Below are 12,491 nucleotides of genomic sequence, written 5' to 3'. Positions count from 1 at the left end.
ACACAAAATTTCTTTGCGTGACCATAAGCAAAATTTACTATTTAAAGAAAAAAGGAAAAGATAGTCAACACTCTCATTTCTATTTTTTATTGTGGTAATCTTATTTAAAAACAATCCATTATAAAATACACAAATTCAAAAGAAGTTGGAAACATAAATGTAAAAGTTACAGAAATACTAGGTTTATTATAAAAGAATGACACAAAGAATATACAGGCTTATTATTATTTCATATCTGAACAAAAAAAAACTATCCTAATGTGGAGAACAGTGGTAGAGTCGGTAGGGAGGAATCTTACCATGAAATAGCATTCGTTCATTGGCATGGTTGTGGTTTTCTTCAGAAACTTCTTTTCTCCGGTGAGTATATCTTTCCCATAGTTTCTTGTTACAAACCTTCTGAATCTATAAAGAATAAACCAGAAAAACCAAATCTTTAAGTATTACTTACTGATGACTTCTTCATCTAAACCAAAGATGGGCCATACATTTAGCTAGAAGGTAGGCAAAACTTTCCTCTGAAATATAAAATGTGTTATTTTAATCAACTAAAAATACTCTGTCCCAACCATAAAGTTGGAAGTATAGCTACATTTTGAAGATTAAAAAAATTCAAAGAAAAAAAAGGCCATATGTGAAGGTCAGGAATACCGTTAATTTATTAAAACACTTCCATTCTCATTAACTTAAAACTATTACAAAAACACCTCCAAATCAGACATGTCAAGTTTTTCCTGTGTTAAGTACTAGAAATTTTGAATATTCTTTTTCCCCCAATGTATCTGTCTCAGAGTGCCATATTAATATGTTTAAAATTAAGAATATTTGAAATAGTGTCCCCCAGCCCCCAACACACACACAATTACTTCCTCGACCTTCTAATTCTGAAAATTTTTGTCTGCAAAAGATTTTAAGGTGGATGTCAGTCTCATTAGGGGTATTTCTAGGAAAAAAATTCACAATACCAGCGTCGTTTCTTAGCTGTGTTTAAAGGTGCTACAGCCCCCTGCTGGTTCCTAGAGCATACCTGGAAGCTGATGGTGTTAGTCTTGGCTCAAATAACGCAAAATATTACCACAGATGTAATCAAGGACCATAACTGTCACAAATAGATCTCATTTATGCACTAAAAAGTAACAACAACAACAACAAAACCCTGTTTCATCACTGAAAAAATTTTCATTAAACACTGCATGAAAATACCTTTGTTAGAGGAAGAAAACAGTGTATCTTTCTCAAATCCAACTACTTTAGAAATCAAACACACAATCTCTCTCCTGTTCTCACTCCTAACAAAACTCCACACGTTTTGTTAACGCCTGTAGACAAAGCAGACTTGACTGAAATGTACCTGTAGTAGGCACGTATTTCTCTGATTAAATATTATACTCATAGTATATTATGAAACAGTAATACAATACAGCTGAAAGATTTGATACTGTTCAGTTTAACATTTGTATATTAGAAAGGTATTTGCCACATTTTCATTCTAACTTTGTCTTATTTTTACAATTATTAGGAATATACTGCATCAATGTAGTTAATACAAATTCATTATGCATGAAGTATGGTGTGCAGTTTTGATTACTATAGTTCAAGAAAAACATAATGTTGAAAAAGTTCCTAAGAAGAGTAACTGAAATCAGTAAGACAGGACAGTCACCAAATGACTCAAAACATTTTAAAAATATATATTTTTTGGAAAAGATGAAGAGAGTACTATTAAAATTTATAAAAAGGTAATATATTTGGGGACTTTCAGAAACCTGTAGTCAATCAGGATACAAAAATAAGCATTGTATGACTATAAAGATGGTATCTGCCACAAAAAAAATTCAGCTTTGCTACAATAGAGTACTTTAACAGTACTTTATATAAAGTCTTAAACCTATAGTATTTAGCATTACCCCAAGATAAAGCATAACCCATACACTTGAATATGTTCAACAAGAATTGAATTATTATCAGTTATTAAAAATAGCACAGGGATTTGGAGAATATTAACCTTCCGAGGGTATCTTCTTCCTCAAAATAGTCTCTGATGCCAAGTCAAGGACTTACCAGGCTAGCTAGATTATATTCTTATGAAAGTTACTTATGGCTTCAGGCTTTGAAAACTATGGTCTCAGAAAACTTTGCTTTCACTAATTTATTACCTTGAGAATATTATATCTGTTGAAGATTCCACCTGCATGACCTCCATCTCTGTGCTCTCGAACTGTACTTTGCATCTGTCAGAAAAATGGTTTGAAATATATGTGCATTAGCATTTGTGTATTTTCTGATTTGGGGAACATGGTTCTTGACTCATCTGATTCTACTTTTGAGAATACAAAACAGGTTGTAATATTTTTGTTATTCAAAGAATATGAGGGCTGGGCATGGTGCCCCACTTTGGGAGGCCGAGGCAGGTGGACTGCCTGAGCTCAGGAGTTTGAGACCAGCCTGGGCAACACGGTGAAACCCTGTCTCTACAAAAAATACAAAAACAAAAACAAACACAAAAACAAAGAATATGAGTCTTATAAATTTATGAGTAATATTTTCTAGAGACAGTTATTAGATAATCAGCTTGAAAACAGTATTTATAGGTGAAAATTATATAATGCAAACTAAAGGAAGAAAAAGAAACAAGAGGATACAAAGTGAACTAAATACAAAAGGCCAACCTACTATTGAAGGTATATGAACATACCTCTTCCTCCACAGACTGAAACTCTTTGTCATCAGGAGACAGATCTATGAGAATTGTACCACTACCAGAGGTGTTCAAAGTTAAATATGGGTTAAGACCTATGAAACAAAATTTGAAGGTAGAAAAATAAATTGCCAATAAACAATGAACATCAAAACCAAAAATAACTACCTAATTTTTCTGATGCTTACTACCAATTTTTTTTTTAAACTTTTTTTTGAGATGGAGTTTCGCTCTTGTTGCCCAGGCTAGGCTGGTGCGATCTTGGCTCACCACAACCTCCGCCTCCTGGGTTCAAGTGATTTTCTTGCCTTAGCCTCCTGAGTAGCTGAGATTACAGGCATTCACCACCACAACTGGATAATTTTATATTTTTAGTAGAGACGGAGTTTCTCCATGTTGGTCAGGCTGGTCTTGAACTCCCGACCTGAGGTGATCCGCCCACCTCAGCCTCCCAAAGTGCTGGGATTTACAGGTGTGAGCCACTGCACCCAGCCGCTTACTATCAATTTTAAAAAACTTTTTATATTGTGATAATTTAGATATTTAGAAATGCTGAAAGTACAGAGTTCCTATGTCCCCTTTACCCACTTTCCCCTTATGTTACCATTTTATATAACCATAGCACATTTGTCAAAACTTATTAACTAGGCCGGGCGCGGTGGTTCACGCCTGTAATCCCAGCACTTTGGGAGGTCGAGGCGGGCGGATCACGAGTTCAGGAGATCGAGACCATCCTATCTAACCCGGTGAAACCCTGTCTCTATTAAAAATACAAAAAAATAGCCGGGTGTGGTGGCAGGCACCTGTAGTCCCAGCTACTCAGAAGGCTGAGGCAGGAGAATGGTGTGAACCCGGGAGGCGGAGCTTGCAGTGAGCTGAGATCCTGCCACTGCACTACTGTCTGGGCAACAGAGCAAGACTCCATCTCAAAACAAACAAACAAACACTTATTAACTAAATTATTGACATCATTTTTTCACTAGTTTTACCCACTAATGTCCCTTTTTTGGTTCTAGGATCAAAACCAGTACACACACCACAATGCATTTAGACTACTACTTTTTGACCTGACAAGTTATAAAGCGTTTTGTGGAAATATTTCAGAAAATCTTTCTCTGCTTTATCTCCTATTCTTAATGAGTTTGTAACACATTTTCTTCTTCAAATTACTTTCTTTACTAACTATGCAGTCTTTTCAACATTTAATCTCTTTCTTCTTTGTAAATATGAGGAAGAATAATGACAGAAACTTGCATAGCCTCAGGTAATTTTAAATCACCCCAGAAGGAGAAATCCATAGTCTACCACCTATTGAATGTATATTCTGTCCCATAAGATATTGTTTATCTCCGCAATGAATTTGTGTTTTCCAAATGTCAATGATCAAGATAATCATATCTATTTTTGTATCTTTACTTTCATAAAAGTTTTTAACAGAATTTTACACAGAATTTTCTAATTCCTTTGGTGTATTTGTAGCACAACTCTCTCCTTTAATCTCTACAACAATATCTCCAACACTGCTGTTTTCCCATGTAGGGGCCAAATCCTTTACTGCTGGGTTAGTGCATGGAAGTCTGCCTCTGGAGACGAAGAGCACTATTCTGATTCTAAGCTATGATCTGAAGAACAGGACTACTACCAACATGCCAATGCTAATAAACACTTATAGAAGTGGCTGAATTGCAATAATCTTTACGGATTATGAAGAGCATATGGAGAGCATTTTATAGAATAAAGACTGTGACAAATGCTTGACTGAGGCATCTGCAACATATACAAGAAGATGTTTATCAATACTGCAAGATCAGTATGGTACTAGTCATCTATTGACTTGATGCACGGAATAATAGGTAAGGCTGTTAAGTCAGTATGATAAGTGTGTTAGAAAATCATCATAGGCAGCTACCAGTTCCACTTTGCAAATCAGGTGTAAGTATGGAATCCCTGTTGACTAACATCAGATTGGGGGAACAAAAAAGAATCTTGACTTTGAAAGAACATAAGGAAGATGGTAATTTTATGTAGGAAAGTGACCCTGATATGCTAGATCAGACACAGCATTTTGTCTCATGACGTTTCTCCTTCATATAGGAATGAATGTTCCTATCCAAGTGGAGCTGGATGTATCAGAGTGACTACAGGACCAGACGTGGCATGGAAGTACCTCTGCCATTTGGAGGCAACGTATCCATTTCTGTCATTGAGCCTTTCAGCTTTTCAGTGCAGTTCTAATAGCTATGATATGTTTAATATACAAATACTGCCTGCTTTCCTTTTCTACCCTGCCTCTTTCCTAAGACTCTTGTTATCCTGGTACTCCAATGTATTTGTTATCATACCAGATCAGTGTTATTCCAGTAAAGTCACAATGATGGTCTACAACTGAGGGTTCTAGTTCCTCATTTTTAGTGCTAATTATATTGTATACTAATATTTCAGGAAATCATGGATTTTCTCTCCTCTTTATCTTATAAAAATTTGTCCTCTATAGTAGAAACAGCCAAGACCATATTGCATTTTAAATATCTTATCCTAGTTCCTATCAGGCAGTAAAATACATCTACCTTTAACTGAGCTTATTCTAAAATACCAGTTTAAAGTATTCCTTAGCTTGAATCATCTATGTTTTTAGAGGTGCTCTTATTTCTTCAGCGGTGGACCCCATCCTGGCTAGCATGCATTCTTTCCTGAAAATACTTTCATTTTTACTGATGGAGGTTTCTCTTTAACCCCAGGTGTACAGCCAGGATGTTCAATTATTGAATATTATTGACCCCAGGATAAATCACTCCCTCAGTTGAACAATGAAGTTAAATGTGGTTTTGACACTTAAAACAATTCACCTTTTTATACACAGACCTGGTATAAAGTGTTAACATCTGCTGAATAAATGCAATTTGCATTTTCCTTAAGCACCAACATTAAGGAGAAATAAAAATATTATTCAACTTTGTTTTGTTCAATTTCCTCACTTGTAACATTATTGCTTTCGAGTATTTTCATCCCAAGCACTTACAAATTTATCTATGTAAGAGATTTAGTACAGAACTTTGCGGGTTAGCCTGAACACTTACTTATTATCTATTATATTACCATAAGAAATGAGATACCTAAGTTTTGGACCTTTAAAATAATACAATTTTAGAACTAGAACAACTTCAGAAAATAATCTCAACTAACTTCCTTATTTTCAGGAGCTAAAACAATTCCCAAATTTCTGAATGGTCCAGAAATTTTACTTAGGTTCACATCGTTAACAGCAGCAGCTCAGTAAGTTTAAGTTAGTAGCACAGCTAAGACTTGATCCCAGTTTCCTGAATCCTAAATTAGTATTCTTCGTATTAAACAGATTCTCTCACACATATTTTTAAATTATAACTTAGTACACTGAGGGTTGCCTTTATGCAAACTGTTAAACTGACAACAGCAATTATTACAATAAAATACCTTGTTGTCCGGAGATAAGTCTCTCAACTCCTTTAATTAGTTTGTGCCTATGTCCGTAAGCATTGATTCCAATCTCCTTCAGCTCCTTGTGTCCCATCTCAACTAATACATCCAAAGTGATCTTGCAAAAGAGGAGGAAACTACTTAGAATGCTTACTTATTTGGCGGACATTCATATATTGGTGTTTTCATAATATATAAGATTCATACATTTACTCCAGATTATTTTAAACATTTCAAAAAATATTATTTCCATTTAGCATAAGAACCTGTGCAGAACTAAAATGCGAAACAAAAATGCACTTTCAAATTAACCACATTCAAGTATTCTATTTTATCTTTTCCATAATACTTTTCTACCATCACTCTACGTCCAACCCTATTTGTACAATGTCTTTCAATGGTTCCTTCTGAGTCTGGACTATGCCAAATGGTACTTGTGCATCACTGTTCAAAGTAACCCTTTTATCTTTTTTTTTTTTTTTTTTTGAGACAGAGTCTCGCTCTGTCGCCCAGGCTGGAGTGCAGTGGCCAGATCTCAGCTCACTGCAAGCTCCACCTCCCAGGTTTACGCCATTCTCCTGCCTCAGCCTCCCAAGTAGCTGGGACTACAGGCGCCCGCCACCTCGCCCGGCTAGTTTTTTGTATTTTTTAGTAGAGACGAGGTTTCACCGGGTTAGCCAGGATGGTCTTGGTCTCCTGAGCTCGTGATCCGTCCATCTCGGCCTCCCAAAGTGCTGGGATTACAGGCTTGAGCCACCGCGCCCGGCCCCCTTTTATCTTTAATACAGTAATACACTATGGCTTCATGAAATTGAAGCCATTCTTAAAAATCCTGTTTTACTTACACACGTTCCATGAAGCATTCCCTGATGAGCCTAGCTTACAGTAAACTTTTCCTTCTTCAAATTTCATTTTTGTTTTTTGAGACGGAGTTTCACTCTTGTTGCCAAGGCTGGAGTGTAAAAGTGCAATCTCAGCTCACTGCAACCTCTGCCTCCCGGGTTCAAGCAATTCTCCTGCCTCAGCCTCCCAAGTAGCTGGGATTACAGATGCCTACCACCATGCCTGGCTAATTTTTTGTATTTTTAGTAGGGACAGGGTTTCATTATGTTGGCCAGGCTGGTCTTAAATTCCTGAACTCAGGTGATCTACCCGCCTCAGTCTCCCAAAATGCTGGGATTATAGGCATGAACCACCGTGCCCAGCTCCCTTCTGCAAATTTCTAAAATCTATGGTAAAATTTGAATTTTCATATGTTCTTTTTTCTTCCTTGAGACAGAGTCTCACTCTGTCACCCAGGCTGGAGTGCAGTGGTGTGATCTTGGCTCACTGCAACCTCTGCCTCCCGGGTTCAAGCAATTCTCTGCCTCAGCCTCCTGAGTAGGTGGGATTATAGGCAACCGCCACCATGCCTGGCTAATTTTTTTGTATTTTTAGTAGAGACGGGGGTTTCACCATCTTGGCCAGGCTGGTCTTGAACTCCTGACCTTGTGATCCACCCACCTCAGCCTCCCAAAGTGCTGGGATTACAGGCACTAGCCACTGCGCCCGGCCATATGTTCTTATTCCACTTCCAAAACTACACTGAAAGTCCCTTAGAGTGTAAATCTACAGTAACACTACTTTCTGAACAACAACAAAAATTGGTAAATGTATTCTGACAGAGTACTTTAAACTGAGACTGCTTAGAAAAGCCTGGATATGGCTGGCATATTCATATACCTTCCCATAGCAGCTAGAAAAGTGTTAGGCTTAAGAGAGATAACTGAATAGACAGTGCTCAAGGATAACTTACTTCAAGAACTGAATAAACTAAACTTCCCATTCAAGAAAGCTATTTTACCATTACTACACGAGTCAATTGTGTGCTAGTAAACTAAATGCAAGTTCCAAGGTCAAGCCAAATTAGAAGGCTGACTGATGTCATTTCTTAAAAATCATTCTCCCCCAATAGCTTACATAGTTCAGCTCATTTCAAGTATGTTCCAAATTTTCCTTGAGTTTCCATAAACCACTAATCCAAACAATATGATTCATCTACTCACCTGTTCTCTCTCAAATATATCCATTAAGTGCTCAAGTCCAAGATTCCTTACGAATTGAGTTATGCTAAAATCTACTCCTGGAACTGGGAAATAAAAAAATCCAAACAAATGGAATTTCATATCAGAATAATGTATTTCATTCATCACTATAACAATAAAGTCTTGTAATGTTACTATATATGAAGAAAATAATTATTGTTTCAAAAACAAATATTAATAGCCACCTAAGATATAAGAAGAAACAAGAGAAAGCTATAAAATTTCAACGTTAGAAATAAGTTAATCAATGGGGCAGTCTCAGTACTCTCATTTTTATTTTAAACTTTGTTTTTAATTGCATCTGTATTTTTAAAACCAGTTTTCCTATCTTTCAGGATGTAAGCTACTTCACAAAAAAGTTTATAAAAACAAGCTCCACATTATTGCATAAGGTGAGATGAATTTTAACAGAAAAAGTTTACATCTAAAAAGTAGATTAAGGGCTAGGGGTGGTAGCTCACGCCTACAATCCCAGCACTTTGGGAGGCGTGGCGGGTGCATCACCTGAGGTCAGGAGTTCAAGACCAGTCTTTCACCAAAATGGTGAAATCCCCTCTCTACTAAAACAACAAAAATTAGCCGGGCGTGGTGGTGGATGCCTGCAATTTCAGCTACTCGGGAGGCTGAGGCAGGCACATCGCTTGAACCCTTGAGGCAGAGGCTGCAGTGAGCCGAGATCATACCACTGCACTCCAGCCTGGGCGACAAAAGCAAAACTCCATCTCAAAAATAAATAAATACATACATACATACATAAATAAAGAGTAGGATAGTAGCACACGACTCTTCAACTCTCACCTTGGAAGGAAGAAAGCAACACAAGGCTAAACCTTTTTAAGGCTATGTTAACTAATTTGATACTAATACCTTGTATTTAAGGTTAAAAATGACTTTTTAGTATCCCAAATGTCAAATATGGGGCTACAATACCAGTTAGAAAGATATTTTTGTAGAATGTCTCACCCTCCTTTTTCTCCAAACCGGAAGCACCCTCTGTTCCACTTGAACTAACTACTGAAGACAGTTCTGAAAAACTCCCAGATAAGTTGTCAAGACTGCTGGCTGCAGAAAGGCTTGATGGGCTAGATGGACCTGAAGAGAGAGCATCTGCAGTGGCTCCTGGGCTTCTCACACCATTGAGCACTTGAGGCTTGTAACAAGAAGGCAGAGCAGAAGGGGGCATGGCTGCTGTCAGAAGAGCGCTGACATCATCTGCCTAGGGTACGTGTCAGAGACAAAATCTGCCATAAGCAAGTTTTAAAATGCTATTATACCTAATGAAATATATTTTAAAATATGACAAAACCCAGCAATTTGTGCCAGGATTATCACAATGGCGGATTATTCATTTTAAAAAGTGAAGCAAAGAGGTTAATACAGGTCCAACATCCTAAATCTGAAAACTTTTAAATGTTGACATGAAGCTCAAAGGACATGTTCATTGGAGCATTTTGGATTTCAGATTTTGGGATTGGGGATGCTCAACAGTAAGTATAATGCTTGAGTATAATATTTCAAAAAAAAAAAAAAAAATCCAAAAGCTGAAAACACATCTGGTTCTAAGCATTTCCGATAAGGGATCTTCAACCTGCATCCAGCTAAACTTATTAAAATATAAGACATAACTGAGAACATCTCTTCCAAAATACATATTATAAAAATACAACCTAAATATGGCAAAGCATGAACAAAACCCTAATTTTGATATTGTGACTGAGAAGCACAATGAATTACAGAAATACCAATCTTAGAAGGTAAGAGATTTTAGTCATATTGTAGTTATTCTGAAAGAAGTAATTCCACCTACACAGAACTTCAGAAAACAGAATTGTTTGTATTTCCTGGAAAATATTCAGCAATGTATTTGTTCCTCAAAATTGAAAGTTTTTTGGAGAGGAGGTGGGTAGAAAAGATAATCATTTTAATTAAATCTGCTAGAATGGGGCCGGGTACAGTGGCTTATGCCTGTAATCCCAGCACTTTGGGAGGCCGAGGTAGGCGGATCACTTGAGGTCAGGAGTTTGAGGCCAGTCTGGCCAACAAGGTGAAACCCCATCTCTACTAAAAATACAAAATTATTAGCTGGGTGTGGTGGCGCATGCCTGTAATCCCAGCTACTTGGGAGGCTGAGGCAGGACAATCATTTGAACCTGGGAGGCGGAGGTTGCAGTGAGCCCAGATTGTGCCACTGTACTACATTCTGGGTGACAGAGTGAGACTTCCATCTCAAAAAAAAAAAAAAACAAAAAACTGCTAGAATGGAAAAAAGTCCTCACATTTATAGGTACATTAATTTGTTAAATCGGTAATATGTACTATTCTTTCATAACATTCAACTAATATTCAGCAAGGAGTCAGTACTTGTTTCATAGTCATTTGTTCTGCCTATTCCAGTAATCACCTTTCTCCTCCCCCAGTCTATGCATTCCCACTGTACTCACAGTTTGTAAATGACATTTGTTTATAATAATAGTACCACTTATTGAGTGCTTTTTATGTACCTGATACTATGCCAAAGACTTTAAGTAAATTACCCCATTTAATTCTCATACTAACCAGATATATTTTACCCCTATTTATAGATGAGGTAACTAAGCTTTGGAGGTTAGGCAGTTCATAAGATTGTACAACTTAAATGGTGGAGCTGGAATTTTAGGCCCAGTATGTCTGATTCTAAAGCCCTTGTATGTTCTCCAGAGCATTTTGCTTCATTGTCACTTAATTATATCTGGTCGACTAACATGGGTGGAATGAATTCCAAATGTTCACTTTTATGGTAGTTTGGAGCTAGAAAGATATTTCTCTGAAGAGATAATGTTGTAAATATGGCTGGGTTGTTAGCTAGCTGAGAAAAATCTACTTAAGCCCCAATGCAGCTGAACTACCTCAGTTTCTTATTGTAATGTGGAACAATGGAATCTCTCTCAGTAGAAAGCAGTCTGCAGAAAAGATCCCCCTTCCTTCTCATCTCAAAAAGAATTACTTCTTCCTTTCCTTCCACTGCTCTAGTCAATGTCCTCAGCGGTAGAGGCAAGAGAGGCATCTGCTTCAGTGCCCAAAGCAGAGGTGGAAGGTTCAGCGGAAGCTCCTACACCTGCTCCATGCTCCAGAGAGAGGGGAAGGAAAACAGGACCTCCACAGGAAAGTGGATAATAAGCTTGTTTCATGAATGATTAAGGCAGGGTGAGCAACAAGAACTCTGGGATGAGGCAGTGTGGGAGGAAAAGGAATCTCTATTGGCAGCAGGCTTTGTGGCTGCACCTTGGGGGCAATGTTCTCAGTTGGGGCCGTGTGTAAGACCCATGGGTCTGTACTATCTTGCGCTGTATGCGCTGTAACAGCATTCTCAGAGGGTCTGGGTCTGGTTAGTTACCTAACTAACGTAAGCAGTTATATCATGTACTTCTTTTTCCTATTTCCAAAATACTCAGTATACAATAACTGATTGATAATTCTATTCTACAGAAGAATAATTATATTACTTTATAATTCTATTATATTTGAATACTAAAGAACTCTTACATTAAAATCAGGCTAAAAACCAGATTTTGTCATTCACATCGACTACAAAGACATTTTATAATAACATCAAGTGAATTTTAAAAAGTCAGAAAAGCACTGAGATTTTTCAAAAAGCCCATCACTTACTGAAACTAAATCTAAAGGTGTTTGTCCTTCCTGATTTTTAAGAGTAGGGTCAGCTCCATGGGCTAGCAACAAAGCACAAAGCTGTGTTCGTCCCTTTTGGGCTGCTTCGTGCAAAGGTGTGAAAGCCCATTTGTCCGTGGCATTGACACATGCATTATACTTTATTAGCAGAGCTGCTACATCTACATGCTGTAAAAGAAAATACCCATTACAGTCTGAAATATTATTTTGTCACACTTTACTTTCTTAAGAAGAAACTAGTTATGTACCTACTTCCACATTTTCAAACTTACTCTGGAAATGAAAATTAAAACTCTTTCCCCCCACCATCACAACTTATAAATAACAGTGGACATTTCAATAACTTGAGAAACTATCTAGCAAAGAGTTAAGAATTCTATTTAGCAGGGAACTAGACTAATATGACTTTAATAATTTCTAATTTATTCAAATGTTATAACTACTAAATGTCAATTTATAAAGCAGCAATCTTCCTCAATTATTCAAACTATACCATTGAAGATGGTCAATTCTGAAGGTAACATTTGGGACTATAATAAGTCAGGAACAATGCGTCTGAATCTGTACAGATTCCATCTACCCCTTTG

At 37.1% G+C, this 12,491-nt stretch overlaps 1 protein-coding gene across 1 annotated transcript in view; it reads right to left on the bottom strand.

Annotated features, from left to right (window-relative positions):
• Window positions 1–12,491, bottom strand: part of TNKS2 (tankyrase 2) — a 67,680-nt gene that overhangs the window by 8,375 nt on the left and 46,814 nt on the right. The window contains exons 18-24 of the mRNA XM_033224232.1: window positions 11,884–12,072; window positions 9,199–9,451; window positions 8,197–8,279; window positions 6,149–6,269; window positions 2,696–2,793; window positions 2,157–2,231; window positions 300–405 (exon numbers count right to left, since the gene is read on the bottom strand). Of these exons, the coding sequence (XP_033080123.1) occupies window positions 300–405; window positions 2,157–2,231; window positions 2,696–2,793; window positions 6,149–6,269; window positions 8,197–8,279; window positions 9,199–9,451; window positions 11,884–12,072 (925 nt within the window). The remainder of the gene's footprint in view (window positions 1–299; window positions 406–2,156; window positions 2,232–2,695; window positions 2,794–6,148; window positions 6,270–8,196; window positions 8,280–9,198; window positions 9,452–11,883; window positions 12,073–12,491) is intronic.

The sequence above is a fragment of the Trachypithecus francoisi genome, unplaced genomic scaffold (assembly GCF_009764315.1).
Source record: "Trachypithecus francoisi isolate TF-2019V2 unplaced genomic scaffold, Tfra_2.0 Contig01436, whole genome shotgun sequence".
Classification (NCBI taxonomy): Eukaryota; Metazoa; Chordata; class Mammalia; order Primates; family Cercopithecidae; genus Trachypithecus; species Trachypithecus francoisi.
This window is presented reverse-complemented; position numbering and strand designations above follow the sequence as displayed.